General features: G+C 41.0%; 1 protein-coding gene across 5 annotated transcripts in view; it reads right to left on the bottom strand.

Moving 5' to 3' along the window:
• sec24b (SEC24 homolog B, COPII coat complex component) overlaps positions 1–21,970 on the bottom strand; it is a 29,701-nt gene that overhangs the window by 5,658 nt on the left and 2,073 nt on the right. For 2 of the 5 annotated variants that reach the window (XM_017492574.3, XM_017492603.3), the window contains exons 2-16: positions 18,510–19,109; positions 17,282–17,413; positions 14,638–14,757; positions 10,048–10,131; positions 9,167–9,342; positions 8,847–9,031; positions 8,169–8,271; positions 7,262–7,388; positions 6,948–7,057; positions 2,829–2,941; positions 2,540–2,658; positions 2,067–2,122; positions 1,661–1,867; positions 1,167–1,290; positions 866–1,024 (exon numbers count right to left, since the gene is read on the bottom strand). In XM_017492574.3, the coding sequence (XP_017348063.1) occupies positions 866–1,024; positions 1,167–1,290; positions 1,661–1,867; positions 2,067–2,122; positions 2,540–2,658; positions 2,829–2,941; positions 6,948–7,057; positions 7,262–7,388; positions 8,169–8,271; positions 8,847–9,031; positions 9,167–9,342; positions 10,048–10,131; positions 14,638–14,757; positions 17,282–17,413; positions 18,510–19,109 (2,415 nt within the window). The remainder of the gene's footprint in view (positions 1–865; positions 1,025–1,166; positions 1,291–1,660; positions 1,868–2,066; positions 2,123–2,539; positions 2,659–2,828; positions 2,942–6,947; positions 7,058–7,261; positions 7,389–8,168; positions 8,272–8,846; positions 9,032–9,166; positions 9,343–10,047; positions 10,132–14,637; positions 14,758–17,281; positions 17,414–18,509; positions 19,110–21,970) is intronic. The other 3 variants (XM_017492585.3, XM_017492593.3, XM_017492614.3) reach the window with 3 other exon arrangements.

The following is a 21,970-nucleotide window of genomic DNA, read 5'->3' as shown; positions in this document are numbered from 1 at the left end:
ATTCTTATTGGCTGTAGATATTCTGATTGGAATTTTAACGAGTCTACGGTCTCTAAAGGTCAGTTTGAAACAGTTACGTAATATGGAAAAATAATCAAACGGTCAACCTTGGTCTTTTTAACTATTCATAATTCATTTGAATTATTCTTTGGCGTAGTGAACTTGCACATTAGACAAGTGTTACCGATATAACAGTAACGCTGCTGAATTCTCAGGTGTTGATTAGTTTTCTATAAAAGCAGCTCTTATAGTATATATACTTATAATTCTATAGTAGTGAAATTGTGGATTGTGTGAATTGTGGATATGGTCACGTTTATCATTTACGGAAGGAGTCTCCAGTAACAGTCACGGGCAAAGCTGTAATTAAGTAAAGGAAAGACTTCAGAAGTATTTTTTACGTGGAGTCAAGCTGTAATTTTGGTCTTATTAACGTTAAGACAGAGATAATGAAAGAAGGAACAATTTGTCCCGTGAACATTCCACAGTATTAATTGTAATACCTAAATGCGGTGAATGCAACAGCGGTTTGTCAGGATACGGAACAGGATATGTAGAACTGGGCCTGGATTTCTTGAAAGTATAGAAACGTTGCTAAGGCTTGTCCTGTTGTCTACTGACATTTTCTTTTCTTTTTTTTCTTTTTTTTTTTTTTTAAATAAGAGTAATAAAATTTTGGGTGTTGAAGAACTTCCACACTTCCCAGGTATTGCACATAACATCAGCCATTATTTTTTCTAGTTAGGCAAACCTAACAGGTTGAACTGCTCCTTACATGAGTGACAGATGTGACCAGTCAGACCTGATCTCTCTCTCACTACATACATGATTGTGAATAACAGAGAGCGGTGGTGAAACTTGGTACCTTTGGTGCACCTGATCCTCATTACAGCCTCGAAGCCAATCTTCCGGGTGAGGTAGCGCTGCAGGTCCTTCTGCAGCTTCACCCTCAGAGATGGGGTGTGAACGTGGTGGAACGCTGGGTAGTAGAAAATGCTGCCGGCTGAAAACTTCGACATGCAGGCTTAAAAAAAAAAAAAAAAAAAAAAAAAAAATTTTAAATAAAAAGCGAGAGCATGCAGAGATTTATTGTTTATCTAGTTGAGCAGTATATTCCCATCACATATGCACGTGTGTATGGGAACACCGCACCACTCTGTGTTTACCTAACGAAGCCAGATCTGCATACTGAGAACTCAAAAGGAACAGGTCGACCCCGATCTGCTGACCCGAACAGTCCAGAGCCAGCTTCTTATAGAAATCTGTAGCAGGACCAAGGTGCTGCACGCCCTACATACAAAGGTGATTATTTTCATACGCATGTCATACATATCAAACATTCGTAGAAAATGCAACATAAAGACAATGAACTGAATGTAAAATAAATATTGCGATTACAAGCTCGGTTTAAATGAAAGTCTTAAAAATTATGTAGACGGCTTCAGTCAAAGCTAGTTCTAAAATTAAGCTCTAATTCTGACCGCTTTGACCCAAAACAACTTTTAGAACTGCTGTTATAGATAATTAAATCAACACCTTCTGACTGATCAGAACTTTACTTTTTAAAAGTTCTGTGTTATAAGTACAGTGTATCACATGTAGAAGTGGCAGTTTGGCACTTATGGCATACCCGGGTTCCTCAAGTTCTTTATGCATGTACCTTGGTACTGGACCTCTGATTGGGGTCCTCTCGTGACTGCAGCAGTCCCACTCCGATGGTGGGTAACTGCGTCTGGAACACAGACACGCGGCCCCCGGTGGGTGTCATGAGTTTATACGCCGCTTGTAGCGCCGGCCCCAGGGCGCTGTGCGTCTCCCTCGTGTGAGAGAACATCTTGGGCAGCGCATTCAACAAATCCTTCACCAGCTACACACAGAAAATACATACAAGTTAAGAGCTAGAGTGAGAGAGAGCGCTATACACAGTGATGCACAACAAACAATATACACTTTATAAATACCGCAAGAACACACAATAACATGCAAATAGAAACCGTTACAAGCCACATGAAACAAACAGGTGGAGGTGTCTCACACACGCACACAAAGAGAAAAGAAACTTGTACCTCCTGGCTCTCTTTCAGATTCACCAGCAGATTGTCAGGAGTTGGAGTGAACACATCTATAGAAATTGTTTAAAAAGATTATTCTTCATTTATTCGTTTTTAAAACAAAGCGCAACATATGAACCGCTCTAATCAAAGGAGATGTAATACTTTAATACTAAATTACAAACCAATACCTCCAAAAATGTATGATTTATAAATGCAATGCAGGACATAACATACATACACACACACACACATATACATACACATATATACATACACACACACACACACACATTTAACTGGATGTTATAGTTCATAATGCCATTTTTGAAATTCATCGGTTCATTGTTCTTATTATTCCATCAATGAGACATTATTATATAATGCACTGTTCAACCCTAATAGCTCTGATAAGATACTAGATACCAGCCTTTCATCTAATACAGTGATGCCAGTCATCACTGGGAATAAAGGGGACTACATTTTACCATCGATATCAGACACAACCAACATCTGCGGCTGTGAGAGCCCCTCCTGCAAGTTGTAAAAGTGAACTGTGCTGTCAAACGTCAAGAATCCAATGCGTGTGCGAGAATCACCAGGCAGCCTGAGAGAGAGAAACAGAGAAAGAGAATATACTTTCACAACCAAATACAGCATCTTCTCTTCATCCACACTGCAACATTTATGAGTTCAGAGAAGCACGAGAAACTTTCAGGGCTATTTAGGTATATTTCTATTCAGAACAGAGTCCATGATGGTAATAAAGTGGCTCACTTTTCCAGATTGTCCAGTAGAGACTGACACAACACACTCAGGTAGCCTGTCTCCACGGCATTATGGGATACATCCAATACAAACAGGTACACGGCAGGTTGAGGAGGTCGCAGCTAGAGAGAGAGAGAGAGATAGAGAGAGAGAGAGAGAGAGAGAGACCACTCATGTAAATGCAACATATTCAGATAAAAATACAGGGCTCTACAGTGCGACCAAAAGTACTTTGTGCGACTGTGAAAAAAATATAAGTGCGAGTGACCTGTTCAAATTTGTACAATACAATCGGAATAAAAACTACAACTTCAAATGCACAGTTACTTTCGCACTGCGTTTCATCACTTCAGTCAACCAAAGTGTGCAAATACTGCAAAGAAACCATTATGATGACAAGAGTAACACTGTACGTCATCTGCTTCTCTCAACTTGCCGATCTCACAAACCGCCATCTTTTATTGATCAGGCAAAATGACCTGAACCTGCGACTATGACATTCTCGTGTAGCCACAGCGGTGTCGGGAGGAGTAAATTAATAATAATGCTAACGCTACTAGGCGGGTGTAATTCAAACTTCTTTATTAAATAATTCCTCACCAATCATAATCAAGAGTAGCGACTGTTCAGTCTGTAAAAATACAGTACGCTGGCGTGCTCCCTTCACCAACCCTAATAGACAGCGCATTCACTTCATTTAAACTCATAGTTGCCACCTCCAGTTTTCATGTTTTGATTTAATCCCCCAAAACACACAATATCATCAGCAGACATGGCGGATACAAACACTGTACTGGGGGAACCAATCTAAAAAGAACAACTGAAAAAATAAATCTAAAAAACCTAATGAAATGTAAAGACAGAAAATGTGCTTAGTTATAAGTAAATCATTAAATATACATATATATATATAAAAAAAGATATTACAATAAATTCATAAAATATAAATAAAATGATAAATAATGTGTAATGACTATGGGTTGCATTTAATATCAATTTGACATTAAGCTTAGTTCGCCATCTCCTTAGAAGGCTATTAGCCTTTTTCCTAATATGGATCATTTTTGTGTTAGTCTATTTTTAATTTGGACTCTTTATTGTTGATATTTAAAAATAAATATTTAGTGCTTGTTTATTTATTAATTAACCAACAGTATGTGTGTCATTACTATTATTTTAATTCAATTAAAAAAGTGACCATGAGCAGAGAGTTCACATTTAACTGGTTTATGACAGACCTCCTGATTAAAACTTAAACAAAAAAAGATTGGTATCTGGATCGGTATAGGTCGATCAAGATGACAAGAAATCGGTATCAGCTGTAAAAATCCTGATTGGAACATCAGCAATGAACACCATTAAACTAAAGCGCTTTGCATCTGACGGGTAAATGAACTCCCCCAATCACAGCCTATGAGATCATTCAGATATATACACACAATATACGCAGAGCGGTTCGAGAATTGGCTTTGGAGAATTTGGAAAATGTCTAATAGTGTAGCTTTAAATATATTTAAGAGGAGCAGACTTCAAAGACTGAACATTGATGTTTATTGTATTTGTTGAGGTGGTTAAGGCGGAACAGGTTAACGGTTGTTTTTTGCATACAGTCTGTAAAATTAACTAAAAATATGAAATTTAGTTTATCAGAAGGTAAATTAATTTATCATGGCTCACACTATGTTCCTAAATTCTGTCATAATCTTCAAGCTCAAGTTCTCATGCTACTTGTGTGTTATTTTATTGCACATTAACGTTACTCTCTTTTATGAAAAATGAATAAATAAATAAACACACACCCTACATTTCAACCGTGCATCTACATTTTTGCAATTAAGAGCACAATGGTATTAAAAAAAAAAAAATTACCATAGAGCCCTGAAATAGAAGGTGCAATTCTTGGTTTATTTTATTTGTCAGAAAGTTCCGCAGGGAATCTTGGTAAGGAAGTTTTTCTATTCCATTTAGAATATTAGAACTGTAATTTTTGTATTATATTCTAAATTTTAAAAACATTTCTATTCATATATTCTAGTTTTATTCTCGATTATATTCTTTTTTCATTTATATATTTCATTCATTCTTTCATATATCAGTGTGGTCATAAAACACATTTGACTGTATGTCATACGGTTATGTATGTGACAAATAATAATTTGATTGTTTGACATCCATGCAAGTGGGAGGTTTTAAGTTCCATGTGTGGCGGGGTGCCTGGGCAAAGTCGCGAACCTGAGTGATCTAGCTGAGGTTGAGGAACTGCCAGAGCGAGAACGTACACACCATGCTGACGGTGCTGACATTTCTACCTCTGGGGTCCCCCACCAGTGTTTATTGTGAGGGCAAAACTAGTTTAGGTTTATATATGAATACAGTGAGGGGAAAAAAGTATTTGATCCCCTGCTGATTTTGTACGTTTGCCCACTGACAAAGAAATGATCATTCTATAATTTTAATGGTAGATTTATTTGAACAGTGAGAGACAGAATAACAACAAGAAAATCCAGAAAAACGCATGTCAAAAATGTTATAACTTGATTTGCATTTTAATGAGGAAATAAGTATTTGACCCCTCTGCAAAACATGACTTAGTACTTGGTGGCAAAACCCTTCTTGGCAATCACAGAGGTCAGACGTTTCTTGTAGTTGGCCACCAGGTTTGTACACATCTCAGGAGGGATTTTGTCCCACTCCTCTTTGCAGATCTTCTCAAAGTCATTCAGATTTCGAGGCTGACGTTTGGCAACTCGAACCTTCAGCTCTCTCCACAGATTTTCTATGGGATTAAGGTCTGGAGACTGGCTAGGCCACTCCAGGACCTTAATGTGCTTCTTCTTGAGCCACTCCTTTGTTGCCTTGGCCGTGTGTTTTGGGTCATTGTCATGCTGGAATACCCACCCACAACCCATTTTCAATGCCCTGGCTGAGGGAAGGAGGTTCTCACCCAAGATTTGACGGTACATGGCCCCGTCCATCGTCCCTTTGATGCAGTGAAGTTGTCCTGTCCCCTTAGCAGAAAAACACCCCCAAAGCATAATGTTTCCACCTCCATGTTTGATGGTGGGGATGGTGTTCTTGGGGTCATAGGCAGCATTCCTCCTCCTCCAAACACGGCGAGTTGAGTTGATGCCAAAGAGCTCCATTTTGGTCTCATCTGACCACAACACTTTCACCCAGTTTTCCTCTGAATCATTCAGATGTTCATTGGCAAACTTCAGACGGGCATGTATATGTGCTTTCTTGAGCAGGGGGACCTTGCGGGCGCAGCAGGATTTCAGTCCTTCACGGCGTAGTGTGTTACCAATTGTTTTCTTGGTGACTATGGTCCCAGCTGCCTTGAGATCATTGACAAGATCCTCCCGTGTAGTTCTGGGCTGATTCCTCACTGTTCTCATGATCATTGCAACTCCACGAGGTGAGATCTTGCATGGAGCCCCAGGCCGAGGGAGATTGAGTTCTTTTGTGTTTCTTCCATTTGCGAATAATCGCACCAACTGTTGTCACCTTCTCACCAAGCTGCTCGGCAATGGTCTTGTAGCCCATTCCAGACTTGTGTAGGTCTACAATCTTGTCCCTGACATCCTTGGAGAGCTCTTTGGTCTTGGCCATAGTGGAGAGTTTGGAATCTGATTGATTGATTGCTTCTGTGGACAGGTGTCTTTTATACAGGTAACAAATTGAGATTAGGAGCACTCCCTTTAAGAGTGTGCTCATAATCTCAGCTCATTACCTGTATAAAAGACATGTGGGAGCCAGAAATCTTTCTGATTGAGAGGGGGTCAAATACTTATTTCCCTCATTAAAATGCAAATGAATTTATAACATTTTTGACGTGCATTTTTCTGGATTTTCTTGTTGTTATTCTGTCTCTCACTGTTCAAATAAACCTACCATTAAAATTATAGACTGATCATTTCTTTGTCAGTGGGCAAACGTACAAAATCAGCAGGGGATCAAATACTTCTTTCCCTCACTGTACAGATAAAGACAGATATTTGGAGCACTAAACAGAGAGATAGTGGCACTGTGTCAAGACCCCTAGTATGCAACATCTGTAACCTCTGATACTCATACAAAGAGAAATGCAAATGTACATCCTGCATCTCTGACCCAGATACACACACACACCATGTAGTCTGAAGAGGCGATGAACTCGACGGTGGCGTTCTGCACTTCTGGCCTCTTGTGTGGTTCGCCGTAGGAACGTGTGACCGGGTTATACATGAACTCATCAGGAACTGAGAGACAGAGACAAAGAAATAAGCACATCACATCTACATGCATAAACTCACTGTCGGTTATGCTCTTGATGTCTTTAATAATGACTAAAACCCTCAGGCATTCAAGGTTTAATACAACAAACTTCAATTAAGCTGATAAAGTGTGTACAGGAACCCAGGCCACTCATTCTTGAATTCCACCTTACTACTGTTTATTCTTACCATCGTTCACACGGTAGCAGAGGTTGCACTTCCACCGGCGCTGATCTAGAAACGACACAAACGGGTTGATGTACGTCCGACACGAACGACAGCGGACTATAGTGTTGGAGGTGATGACCGGCAACTGCTGTTTTGAGAAAAAGAGAGAGGTGTTGGACAAGAAACGAATTGGGAGACAAACAAGAAATGTATATTGTGATTTTGTCCATATTTACACCATATTTGTACCATATTATTAACACTGTATTATACTGAAGTACTCACTCTGAAACTGAATGCTGAACACTAATACTTTGCCTTATGGCTAGACTGAGCTATCCAACACATTTTCAGCACTATATACCTGGCAGGCAATGGTATTGCTCAATTTGGGAATGAACACAGATGAAAATGGATAGTAAAATAAAGAGGTGGAATTTTAAACTGCTCGTTTAAAAGGCTAATATTAACCCAAAACAATATCTACATTTTACATATATTTACTTCATATAAGTAGAGTTCCAAAATATTCTGAATTATGAATCTAGTGATTGGTGATCACATGTAAGAAGGAAAAGAATAATCAAAACATGATGTAGGTTACACATTTATTTATGAGGCAGTTAGTTTTGCCACTCAAAGCCACACCCATTTTCCCCACCCAAACCCATGCCTGCCTGTCCTACTCAGACACCCACACCTGCCCCACTCAAAGCCACATACCCAAATGCCCCACTCAAAGCCACACCCACATGCCCCACTCAAAGCCATGCCTGGCTACCCCACTCAGACACACCCACCTGCTTCACTCAAACACATGCCCTTTGTCTCACTCAATCCCTACCCCATTCAAATGTGGTAAACAATCAAGAAACTACTGAAAGACCACATTTTTTCTAAAAAAGAAATGGAAGCTGGTTTATTGTACCGTCAGATCTCTGAAAGGGTGCAGCAGGAGTCCAAGTGGCAGGCGAGCTTTATTCAGCATGGCCTGAGTCTGAGGAATGTTGGTCAGAGTGCAGCAAAATGTACTGACAGTGAAAGACAGGAGAAAAAAAAGAGAGAGAGAGAGAGAAAATTGTCAGCATGAGTTTATTGACAAGTTTAACTCAGTGGTTAGGAACTCTTATTTATCTATTTTTTAAAACGTATTTATTTATTTTAAAGTTAAAGCAAAAACAAAGTTCACATTAAAATATGCAGGATTATTTTTATGATGCATTATTATGTTTCCAAAAATGAATGAATAAAATAAATTAATAAAAAAAATAAATAAATTCAAATCCTCCATGTTGTGAATGCCAATTCTTAGTCCATTTATGCTGGAAAGAATGGCATCTTTTTCCTTTACCAACTGATGCTAGATTACGCACTTTACTAGTGTAGTATTTAAGATGCTTTAATAATTTGATCCAAGACAATTTTCCAATATGAAGTAGTATGTATTACTTGTTACAGAGAATTATTCATTCACACATACACTCACATGATGGTTTTGTGTATAAAATATTGGTAGGCCCATTTGTCTAATTAACCCATTATAATGCTCTTTATTTAATTTTAATTTTAGAATCACCAAATAATGTGTGTATATATGTAGGCTTACTCTGGACTGCAGTTGACCTTGCGCAGGTCGCTGCTAAGCTTGGGTTCGAGTGGAACGAGGTGTGCTGGGGGGAGCATGTTTCTCTCCTGCAGCAGGTTAACGGGGCGCAGAGCCTCCACCTCCAGCTCAGGAACTCCACTTAGTCCACCCAGTGCTGTAGAGAGCTGGTTCAGACTGGGGAATGGCTACAGACATGCGCAAGTGCGCGCGCACACACACACACACACACACACAACTGTAAAGCTCACATTGTATATACACATAAATGTAGCAGCTGTAGTCATGCCCAACTTGTCAACACTACAATTGCCTGCAATTACCTGTGAATATGGCTGATATCCGGGTTGATTATATGCTCCTTGCGAAGGGATGGGCTCTGGTCGGGGGGCAGGGCTTTGTGGGTAACCAGGCTGCATGGTTGGATAGTTGTAGCCAAAGGGCGGGGCTTGTTTGGTGGGTTCACTAGGAGGAGCAGAAGGAGGAACAGCATGCGAGCCTAGGAAAACAGGTAGAGGGAGATTTAAAAAAATAAGAATGAAAGGGCAGCAAGACATTTCCCGGAGTACCAGGTGTATATTTTTTTCCCGCCAACTTCCCCAAGGCAACTGCTACAGACTCCAAGACAACACCATCCACCGGCTTATCCAAGATGGCGTCTCCCGCTGACCTCCCCAGGATGCCTCTCACAGAGTTCCTCAAGACACCTCCCTCCAACTTCCCCAAGATGGCACCTTCTGACCCATCCAAGACAGCACCTGCCAACTTCCCCAAGAAACCTCCTGTCAAGATCCTCAAGACTCCTCCCATCAACTTCCCACAATGCCTTCTGCTGAATTCCTCAAGTTGTCTCAAGCTGACGTCCCAAATACAGAGCCCGCAGAGTTCCCTGAAGGCACCTCACGCTGACTTTCCTAAGATGGTGCCCATCCACTTCCCCAAGACGCTTCCCGCAGACTTCCTCAAATTGCCTCTCACCGACTTCCCCAAGATGCCTCCCACTGAATTTCCCAAGAAAATACCCCCTGACTTCCCTATGATGGCACCTGCTTACCCATCCAAGACAGCGCCTACCGACTTCCCCAATACACCTCCCACAGAATTCCTCAGGACGCCTCCCGCTGACTTCCACAAATTGCCGCAAGATGACATCCCCTATGATTGTCAGCTGGACATTCAACTGTTTACAGTGGTGTAGAATTACCTGGGTAATTTCCTCCTTCCAGGGACTCATAGCAGTTAGGGACAGGAGATGCACTCCCTGTGGTGGTGGAGGAGCTGTCTGCACCTAAAGGAGAAAATACACACACAATGGGTAAAGTGAGAGACTATGTTGTCAAGTAATCAAGACATGAAATCTGACTCATTTTCTTTCATAACCATCCCCCCCTTCTTTCACACACACACACACACACACACACACACACACACACACACACACAGTCTACTTTTACCTTCTGTAGTAGTAGATAAAAATCTTAGGTTTTCTTTGCGAATTGTCTCACCACATCACACTTACTATTGCCTCTCTATGTCCTCAATATGCAATGTTCCTGTACGTTATGCACAGTGTATTTCCTTTAAGCTTAGCTTTTCAGACAATCTACTGTAAGCCTGGCAGTTTCTGGCATGTTGGTAGCGGCTAGCAATGGACTCTTTGAGCAGAGTTTTATTGTAAGAAAATGCTGCAGTAACTTCTCCTGATATTTTCCTTTGATTGACATTACCATTAACCATGAAATTCGTCCAGATTGTTGTCATTGTGTTGTCTGTTCACTAGCATGACAATGTATACTCATATCAAATAGTTCACCTGGTATTGAATGTTAGTATCACGGTATTTTACCCAACACCAATACTGTTATCGATGCATCCCTATTACAAATTATATAGACAATATAAGTATCTCCTTGCAACAAACTGTAAACACCACCGGGGAATGAATTGCAGCCATCGTATCCGCCCATATTACATGCAACCAATCAAAACCTCACACTTGCGAACAAGAAGACACAGCGATAATGGACCAGTGCTCTATTAAATTCAGGCTCAATATACATGAGTTTCTAAGGCTTTCTTGGATTACTATGTGAGGCTAAATAGCGAGGGAGTGGAGGATTTCAGGTTTAAACTGCAGCTTACATAGACTGAAACTGTGTACTGAACAGATTTATTGGCTTTACGTAAAGATTAAAAAAAAGCACACAACAAAGCTCCAAGTCCTACTCCAACCTAACATACAGAAAATTCCACACTGAAAGCCTTTGCATATTAATCTTTAGAATGAACATCTTCGGTGACATCCAAGATTTATTTCATAATGAAATTCTGAGTTTACCTTTCATTTTAAACTTCATTTATAAATTATATTGGTCAAATTTGACTTCAGTTAACGGTACGCTACAATGCCAATCGATTACCTGCTGATAGTGGTGCAGTGAGATTTAGCAATCGCTTCATCTTTACACAAAGAGAGCGACGCATGTCTCGACTTTTTCACTCTGAATTTCTCATAAGTATGACACTGAAGCCAATGAATGTGATCTATTAAATAGCATTGCAACTGTGCTAGCAACGTCTCCCTACGACATCACGTCAAAGCCGCAGCCAACTGCAAATTTTTGACTTGAATAATGAAAATGCCCACAACAAACACCAAATCAGCACCAGAATCACTAAGCACATCACAATTCTGATTCAGCTCACTAAACACACTTAAATCCTGATGATGGCACATATTACAGAGCAAGTCACCAAAGAAGTGTGGCAGTTAGAATTTTGTGAATTGAAAATAAGTCATTCAAAGCATTCTTCAGAAATACGATAAATGCACACTTTTAAAATGTTTTAATCCAACTAAACTCACAAGCCAATCAACTCTGCACTAGAAATATTATTATTCAAAACGCACCACCCAAAACCCAGCAACGGGTCAACCTGTCTCTATTTATCTCTGTCCGTCTCTCATTTCTCACACACACACACTACATTAGGTAACAAACCTAACAGAGTGACAATGAGACACAGGTTTGGGCACGCGTCTCCTCACCTCCCTTCCCAAGAGCAACACACACAACTCAGGGATGCTCATTAACAAGGGCCAACCTCTTGACACTCTCTTACTTACAAAAACACACACACACACACACACACACACACACACCATTTAATTAAGAATAGGCCATGCAGTTATGACGTGTGTGTGTGTAACAGAACAACTGGGACAAAAAGCCTCCAGGAGAAAATACATTTTCGTGTCATGATGCAAATCTTTTCAAAACTTGCTCAGTGACAAACACACACATGCATTTTTCTACCTTTGTGAGGACCATGGCAACTAATTTCTGCTATTGTCTACACCTTAATCTAATTTTACCATAACCCTAGTAAACAGAAGGAAAAATTTTGGCTCTTTTGCATTTTTAAATAAAAACTGTAAAAGCACAGTATTTTGTAAGAACCGGGTGATTGTTCAGACATTTGACACTATTCTATTCATTGTGAGGACATTTGGTCCTTTTTGGCCCTCACAAGGTCTAAACATATGTACACACAGTTCCTGATAATCCCAAACCTACAATTACAATGAATACATTTCTAAACTTAAAGTCCTCAAGGACTTGAACTGTGTGTGTGTGTGTGTGTGTGTGTGTGTGTGTGTGTGTGTGTGTGTGTGTGTTAAGGCTTGAAGTCTGGAAGTCTCCCTCACCCAAAATATTTTCCTTAAACTAATGCCCAAATCTTTATATACTTGCTTTAGACAGCAAGTAGAACTCAAGCGTTAAAAAGGAACAAGAGGGGGGAAAAAAACTTAATGGCCACCCCAAAGTATTAGTGTTCAGCTACAAAGATTATCTTTATAGATTAAAATTAGTCATGAGCTACATCTCAAAGAGTCTTTTTACTACAAGTAGTGTGTTTTACACCGTGTGATTCAGTGAAATGTACTATCAGTATATACACTGTAATACAGCTTATTGTGTATATAGTATAATATACAGTGTATAATATATAATGTAGCATATTCTGTGTATGTATAATGTAGTATTTAAATTTACTGTCCACTTCATTAGAAACACCTGCACAGTCATGCAATTACCCAATCAGTTAATCATGCAGCAGCAGCAGCGCAATGCATAATATTATGCAGATACATAAGTCAAGAGCTTCAGTTAATGTTCTCATCACCATTTTCCCCATTATGATATTTGATTTCAGTGATTTTGACAGTGGCATGGTTGTTGGTGCAGATGGACTGGTTAGTGTATTCCAGAAATTGCTTATCTCCTGGGACTGTCACGCTCAACAGTCTCTAGAGTTTACACAAGATGGTACAAGAATCCCCCCGGGAAAGGGGGGGTTCACGGAGTCTGTGTGCACGGAGTTTGCATGTTCTCCCCTTCTGGGGTTTCCTCCGAGTACTCCGGTTTCCTCCCCCATTAAAAGGACACATGTTGTAGGCTGATTAGCATTTTCCAAATTGCCGTAGTATGTGAAGGTGTGCGTGATTATGCCCTGCAATAAGTTGGAACCCCGTCCAGGGTGTCCCCTGCCTTGTGCCCCAAAATCCCTATGATAGGCTCCAGGCTCCCCCACGACACTGTATAGGATAAGCAGTATGGAAAATGGACAGATGGATGATCCGGTTATTGGAAGATCTGCAGGTGGAAACGCCCTGGCCAAACTGGTTTGAGCAGACAGACTATGGTAACTCAAATAACTACTCTTTACAACCATGGTGAGCAGAAATGCATCACAAAACTCAACACGTTGAAGCTTGAGGCGGATGGGCTACAACAGTAAAAGACCACATCAGGTCCCACTCAGGTCAGCCAAGAACAGGAATCTGAGGCTACACGCTCAACAAAGGTGGACAGAAAAAGTTTGGAAAGACATGGCGTGGTCCAACTTCAGTAACATGCAAATGGCGATGTGAGAATTTGCAGTCAACGGCATGGCTGTTCAGGCTGCTGGTGGTGGTGGTGGTGTAACGGTGTGGGGAATGTTTTCTTGCTTCAAATTGATCCCCTCAATCAATCATCATTTGAATGCTAATCTGAGTATTATTTCTGATTATGTGCATTGCTTCATAGCCACAATTTACCCATCTTATAGTACAATTGTGTGGTCTCAAAAGTGGCTCTGGATAAAAGCATTAGCTACACGAGGTATATGTAAATGATGTGATGCAATCATGGCAACATGGAGCCGTGGCATCATGGCATCTCAAAGGAACCTTGTTGAATCCATGCCATGAAGAACTGAGGCTGTTTTGAGAGCAAAGGTGGGTCCTACCCAGTACCTAATAAATTGCCAGTAAGTGTAGTATATAGTGTGGTACATAATGTACAGTTTATGTAGTATAGTACACTAATATGGCCAAAAGCTTGTATTGTGAACATCTGCAAGTCAGTTTGAGGCAGATATTTACCAAAAAGCTTTTGTGTGAGACTTCCACATATGGTGAGATTTCTTTGTAACTCCAGTGCAAAACTAAAGAGACAGGCTTCAAACACCAAACATGTCTCAGAGCACATTCAATTTTATTTTTTTTTACTTTTCTTTTAATTATGAGTGCATGTGTGTATTAGCAGTAGTGTATACACATGCTGTCTGAATGTGATGTGTATTAGAGAGTGGTGTATCCGTTTGTGTGTGCAATCAAAGCGAGGAGTGTGCAGCGAGAGAACTCCGGTTTGGGGATCATGATCGGACAGAGGGACTGGGACAAAAAACTAAATGGAAAGACGGAGGGATGACATGGGCGGGAGGAGGAAGAAAAGCAAAAGCCGACCTGCTTCCTCATCCTCCTCATCCTCGTCCTCGTGGTCCGAACTGGATGAGGAGTGGTCACCTGGCAACCCTGTGGAGGAACTAGCAGCTCTATTGCCCCCATATCCACCAATCAGCAGCCCTGAAATACAGCACAGCCAATCATCAGAGACACAGGGAGAGAAAGGAGGGGAGAGAAGAGGGGGGGAATGAAAGAGAATGAGAAAGAGAGAATGTAAGCGAGAGCAGAGAGCGAGCACAGCAAAACAGGTAGAGACAACCAGATGAGATGCAGGAGGACAAAAAGAGAAGAAGCAGGAGAAAACTAAGATATAGAGAAAAAGAATGCAAGACACAGAAAGACAATGTGAGGTAGGAGGGAGAGAGGTAGAAGACTTGCAGAGGAAGAATGTGAGGAAAAAAGAAAAAGGAAAAAAAAGACAAAAATAGCGTAAGGGAGAAAGAAAGAGTGGGGCACTGAGAGAAGAATAGTGAGGGACACATGAGTGAGAGAGTAAGAACAAAAGAAAAATAGAAAGAGAGAGACCAACAGAGGTAAAAGATGCACAGAAGAGAAGGTGAGGAAAAAAGAAAAAAAAAGGCATATGATCAAAGAGAAAGAGCAGCTGTGAAATAAACTGAAGAAGAAGAGAAAGAGTAAAACAGAGAGAGAACAGAGAGGAAAACAGGGGAAGGAACACAGATAAAGAGAGGAGAATGAGAAAGAGAGAGAGGGGGGAAAGATCAGAGACAAAAGACTAAGTGTGCGCCAAACTAAGATGAACACACACCAAAAAAAAGAAGAAAAAAAAGAGCAAGACAAAGAGGAAGAAAGAAAGATTTAGAGAGAATAGAGATGGGGGTGGAACACTGATTGAAGATTGAGATGTGATGTCATAACACACACACACACACACACACACACACACACACACCCACACACACCCCAGTGGTTCTCAATCCCACTCCTGGAGGTTTTTTAATGTTGTCTTCTCTGAGAATTATGTGAATTCAAATGTTTTACTGGAAAAACAGAAGACTCTTGGTGTATTTTTGATTAATATGTTGTACTAGTGTTGAATGCAGAGGTAGTTTTAGTTCAGTTTGCCCTACAAAAACCATTTATAGACTTGCCGAAAAGATGGATAAATGATGCTCGTTTTGAGTGTATATCTCAAACTGTACAGGATTTCGCTGAGTTTTTTTTTGTGATTGTTGCGGCCACAAGTGCGTGATCTTGCAGCGTCTTTTAAAAGAGTTGCGATTAAACTTGGAGTTTTGTGTGCTTATTTCCCCCCAGGAAAACTACTTGAATTTGTGAGTGAAACTGCCGTTGCACGGCCTTTCACGGTGAGGTTTGTTGGCAAATGAGACGTTTTAGATGTACTCATGTTCACTCGTGTGAATCGAAGGGGGTTTTGGCTGAATGCGCGCTGTGATGACGTCACATGACGCAACTTGGGAAAAAAAAAATCGCAAGCTCTTCCGAATGTTGGGGAGTTTGCTTGATTTCGTATTAAGTTTTGTAATCACAAAAAAAATACATTCACGAAATCCTGGAGGGACTGGTATATTGTGAATACTGTAATATTTTATATGTACACTGTGTATGAATCAGCCTATCCCTTTATGACAAAATTCATGGTCAGTCCAGGCGAGGGTCTTGAGAACCACGGCTCTAAATAAATAAAAATAAACCAAAAATAATAGTACAGTAGAACAAATATGGGACCCTCCACAATAGAACTATGGCTTGGTCTAAACCAGAGGAGGATGAGGAAGGCAGGGACGAGGAAGGCAGGGACGAGAAGTGAGACATGAGGATGTATCTCAGGCGGGTGTCTGAAGAACAGGCCTGAGGCAAAGGGAGCTAGCAAATGCACGACTCTGAACCACTGAGGACCTTCGCTCACAGGTTTTTCTTAATAAATGTGACTCGGAGACGGACAAAGAAATGATGAGTGATGGCTTCTGGACAAGCACATACAGATGGCTGCGCCGAGCAACAGCGAACACTCAAGACGCAAGAACTTCAAAATGGAAATTAGAAACAGAAGCATCTACAAGTGAAGCAAACTTCAGCGCTGCACTGTTTATAAGCAATAACTAGACAAAAGTTGACCAGAGAGAATGCTCAAGAAAGGCAGGTGAGTAATCAGATTCATGTAATGAAGTGTTCGAGAGAAAACCATTTTTCTCTACAGCTAATGACTGTAGTTAAAGCTCTGTGGCTGCACTGAAGGGCCGTATGTTCACTGGATTGAATCACTCTTTAATTATACTCAGAGACAGTTAATAGTGCATGCTTATGTTTCTATTCACAAAATAATAAGTATGTGCCTGTATTATAAATATATTATAAAACACTCAGCTTCCAAAAGATGTTAATATCCATTCAGAAATTCAGAAATCACTGGAACAGATAGTTATGCTGAGATTAACATTTCCTGATTTAAAAAAAAAAATACAAAACAAAAAACCCCAGATTTCTCTCACTCACAAGTGTGGAGGATGTGTTAGTGCCCATCACAACCAGCAAAAATGTGATATTCCCAATTGATTATCCTTCCCAAATCATTTAGTCGTAGCCTGAACTGTGCAGCACTGAAGCCCTTGATGACAACGAAGAGGCAGAAGGGAAAACGACGATGAAGGTCTTTCCTTACCTGACTGGCGTCCTGGGGAAGACTGGGTGGATGTGGATGGGGTGCCCGATGGTAGGCGATGTCCGTCGACACCCTCTGTGCCATAATGAGGGCCCACAGGAGGTGGAGCAGATTGATAGTGGGGCTGCTGACCTAGGAAGAAACACAGTGGTCAATTTTAGCACTGTTGGTGAAGAAGAGCCATATGAAAGTACAAGTGTGATCCAGTAAAGAGGTTTTTTTTTGGTGTCATGAGACCAAGACAGTTTCTCGGGACAAGTTCAAAACGCTATGTGCGTCACAAACATAACGCAGGGCATATCTCAATTAACACCATCCCTACGGTGAAATACGGTGGCATCAGCATCATGCTCTGGGGATGCTTTTCATTCTTAGATCCTGGGCTTCTCGCCAAAATTGAAGGGAGAATGGATGGAGCAAAATACAGGGGGATATTACAAGTTAAGCTGTGCCAGTCTGTTTATATAAAAAAAATAAAATAATAAATTTAAAAGGGAAAACCTTTACCTTTAACAGGACAATGGTCCCAAATACAAGGCCAAAGCAATGAAGGGACGGTTAAAAACAAAGGTGAATATTCAACAGTGGCCAAGTCAAAGTCCAGATCTGAATCCCACTGAGAATCTGAGAACCTAACAACATCCGACCAACCTTAAAAACCTGAAATCTGCCAGGAAGAATGGGTGAAAATCACTCCCAAACAATGTGCAAAGCTGGTAGAAGCCTACCTCAACAGACTTAATGCAGTTATTGCAGCAGCATGTGCTTTTACCAAGTACTACTCTGAATGGGTTGAGTACTTATGCAAGCAGCATTTTTCAGATTTTATGTTTTTTAAAGATGCTGACAAATGAATTTTTACTTTACTGTACTTTAAGAACACATTGGTTTGCAATTAAAAAAAATTCTAGCTGAAACAATCTGTGTAAGTGTCATTTGTAATCCAGGGGAATCTAATCACTTTTAAGGGGGTTGAATACTTTTGCAAGGCACTGTATAAACTGATTTTTAAAAAGTATGATGAGTTATTCTTTACATAAATGATTGTTAGCATTGGCAAATTGCTGTGGTATAAAAGTAATAAAATATTTAAGGATGTGCTGTGCCGAGAAAATTTAGGGTGGTAACATAACTCTTGCTTCACACACACACACTATTCCTTACACATTGCCACCCCTGCTAACAATTAAACAATCTTTGAAGTCTTCTGTTCTTGAATCTCACCTACCTGCTTTCGACTGACCATTAATGGCAGCTGAATGTTGAAGGGGTGGGGCACCATAGCCCGGCTGAACTTGTGGTGTGGGCGTGGCCCCGTTGCCCTGAGAATGCTGCTGCTGTGGTTGCAAAGCACTCTGGATAGGCAGCGCTCCTGCGACAGCCTGGGATGACCGCAGAGTTCCGTACTGGCTGCTCCCAGGGGCTGATGGATAGGACACAATGGGGTAAAGTGGAGGCCCAAGGTTAATGCCGCTTGATGATGGAGGAGGATTCTGCTGCCCCTGGGCTGTGGTGCTGTAATTCTGTCTATAGTAATTCGTAGATATGGCGTAATGCTGCTGGCTTGAATGCGGCGGGTACTGGGGGGCTACAGAGGCAGTGGGGTTGGAAGTGACAGGGTTCTGGGCTGGCGGAGAAGAGTAAAAAGCAGATCCTGTGCCTGGGGGTACCCCAGCCTGAGGGTGGCTGTTGGGGTAGTAGTTGGTGCTCGTTGGTGGAGCCTTTCCAGGAGGGGCATTCTGAGGCGGCATGGTGGGGTAACCATGCTGAGGAACGCTAGTATAGTAATTCGAGGCAGGATACATGGCTGGGTGAGTCTGACCTGGTCCTGTGGAATGAAGAATAATAAAAGACAAACAGGAAATTAAAAATTAAGCACCATTACAAACATGTTATTTACGTCAGAATGTATGTTAGAACAAATTTGAAAGGTGTCATGATGCAGGGTCAGGCATTGTACAACATCCCAGAACAGCTAATGGTAAAGAGACTCTCTCAAAAGCAAAAGCACGAGTCTGATACTTGGGTAAGCAGGGTATACAGCACAGAACCACTGAGCTACCACTGATTTTTATAATCAAATCTACTGAGTTGCCAGTTTATCAGCCAGTCATAGAGGTCATGTTTTAGATTGACAATTACTGACTATAACTCATCTGCTGATTCGTTTAATTCATCAGCACCTTTACACCTAGCTCACAATCGGGAAGGGACCACCATAGGACCACCAATAAGCAAATATTATTTGGTTGGTGAACCGTTTCCAGAACCTTCTAGCCTTTAACGGATTTATTTAGAAAATAAAAACACAAAATATGATTTGGTAAATGGTGCACTTGTATAGCACTTATATCCAAAGCGCTTTACACCGTGTCTCATTCACCCATACACACTCACACACCAATGGTAGCAGGAGCTGCCATACAAGGCGCTAGCATACCATCGGGAGCAACTTGGGGTACAGTGTCTTGCCCAAGGACACTTCGACATGTGGAGTCACCCGGGCCGGGAATCAAACCGCCAACCCTACAATTAGTGGACAACCCACTCTACCACCCGCGCCACAGCCGCCCCTTTATTTGCAATAAAGAGACTGCACTAGTGCACAAAATATGGTGCTTTCACATTTTGCAGCCACAGAGCATTACTGATCCACCGCCATGCTAAACTGTGGACAGAGAGAAGAAAGAACATTCTTCTTCCTCCAGACTTACTGCTGATCCATTGTGCTGAAAAGTTCCAGTTTTGTTTCATCGCGCCACAGAACAATATCCCAAAACTTCTGTGGCTTATTTATATGATTGCGAGATGATTTTTCTTGTGCTTTTGGATCAGTAATGGTGTACGACTTGTACGAGTTCTGCATTTAGTCCTGAACGCCTTACTGTGCTCGCTGAAACCTCAGTGCCTGTCACCACAACGTCTTGCTGCAGGTCTTTTGCAGTCACTCGAGAATTTTTCACAAGCTGCCTTCTTAGAAATCCGGTTGAAGCCGTTGATATCTTGCTTTTTCTGCCCCATCCAGGTGTTTCATATATTTTCTGCCCCTAGTCAGTTCAGGTATTTCATGTGTTCCAACTCAAGCCCACCTGGTGCAATGAATGAAGCCCTTCATTAGTTGCATCAGGTGTGCTTGAGACAACACCTCTTTTGCATATTTGTGATGATGTGCGGGATTCTATTCAGGGGGTTGAATAATTTTGAGACTGGAGAAATCATTATAAGTTGCATTTTCAGTTGAATTTGGGGAAACCACATACAAATTTGGAGAAGCATTCGTTGTGTTGAACTATTTCTATTGCTTTTGTTTGATTTGTTTGTGGCAAACAGGTGAAAGTCTGTAAATTTTGACTGCAACATATGAACACAGGACACAAAGTGTCACAAATATAGCAAGAGGGAGTTATAGATAGTTGGTTAGTTTCCCTACTCACTCTCTCTAACCCTCTCGCTCACATACAAAAACCTGGCTTGATATGACCAGATGCTCACTCCCTCATCGTTTCATAAGTACATTGTAGCTGTTTATTAAACACTACATCACAGCACGTAAATCACTGCAATCACTGCAACCTGCAACAATTGTACATCTTTCAGACAAAATGAAGATTTTGAAGGGGGAATCCAACCTTCCTTTCAACATCTTTTGGAACTATAGGGCAAAAATTATGTGGCCTCTTGGTCGATCACACCCAAATGTGCTTTTTGAACATCCCATTCCAGACTTAAGGGCCTTTCACACGGAGCGAAATTAAGCAATGCGAATATACAACGTGATGACACCCTTGAATCGAAACAATATATTTCTATGGAGCTATGCACACCGGGCACGATCATTCGTGGCACAAAACCACGCAAGATTTTTTTCCCAGACCAAAATATCAATTATGTATGTCAATTTTTTCCCCCAGTCACGCCGCCTAATTAGATCTGAGCTTTAGATCACGTGCCTGAAGCTGCGGCTGTTGCACAAAAGGGCGAGATAAGTGACGCTTTTGCACAGAAGACTGTTTTGAAAGCCAGTGTAATCATGAAGAAACATATTCAGGAAGAGAGAAGAGAATGGATATTGAGTTCTTGTTATCACTGGTATCTGACAATAGAGAACTTTTTGATAAAAAGCCACTTTTCCACTGCATGGTACAGCTCAGCTCGTTTTACTTTTCCACTGCAGTTTAGTGCCGCCTCAACGTGCGTGCCATCTTCCACTGGCTTTTACACAGGAATAATGTCGTATTATCAAAGCCCTGTATACATACACATACATATTCTAAATGCCTTTCCTGTTCACTGAACATGGACCCTATTAAGTATGTAAAATAGTGGTGTTCTAGTCCTTACATAGTGCTCGATATGACTAAGTTATATTCAGCCACTACAGGAGTGACTTTGATAAACGCCTGTTTGGAAATTGGTAACAAGCGAGAAGTAAAAATCTAAGACAGAAACCTTTGTTGTAATTTTATCTGTAATGAGGTAAACGATGCATAATTTTCAATGAATAGAATATTACCATACGCAAAGTATGTATTAAATGACATTTATTCAGGCACAATACAGAACGACTCGTTGAGGAGAAGTCCCTACTCCCTCAGTGTGTGGCTCACATTTAGTATCGGCTCGCTCGGACCCTCGACCGAGGTGGTACTAAAAATGTACCAGGTTCAATCCACAGTGGAAAACCTCCAA

Source organism: Ictalurus punctatus, chromosome 2 (assembly GCF_001660625.3).
Source record: "Ictalurus punctatus breed USDA103 chromosome 2, Coco_2.0, whole genome shotgun sequence".
NCBI lineage: Eukaryota > Metazoa > Chordata > Actinopteri > Siluriformes > Ictaluridae > Ictalurus > Ictalurus punctatus.
The sequence above is the reverse complement of the archived record's forward strand: the minus strand, read 5'-3'. Positions and strand labels throughout refer to the sequence as shown.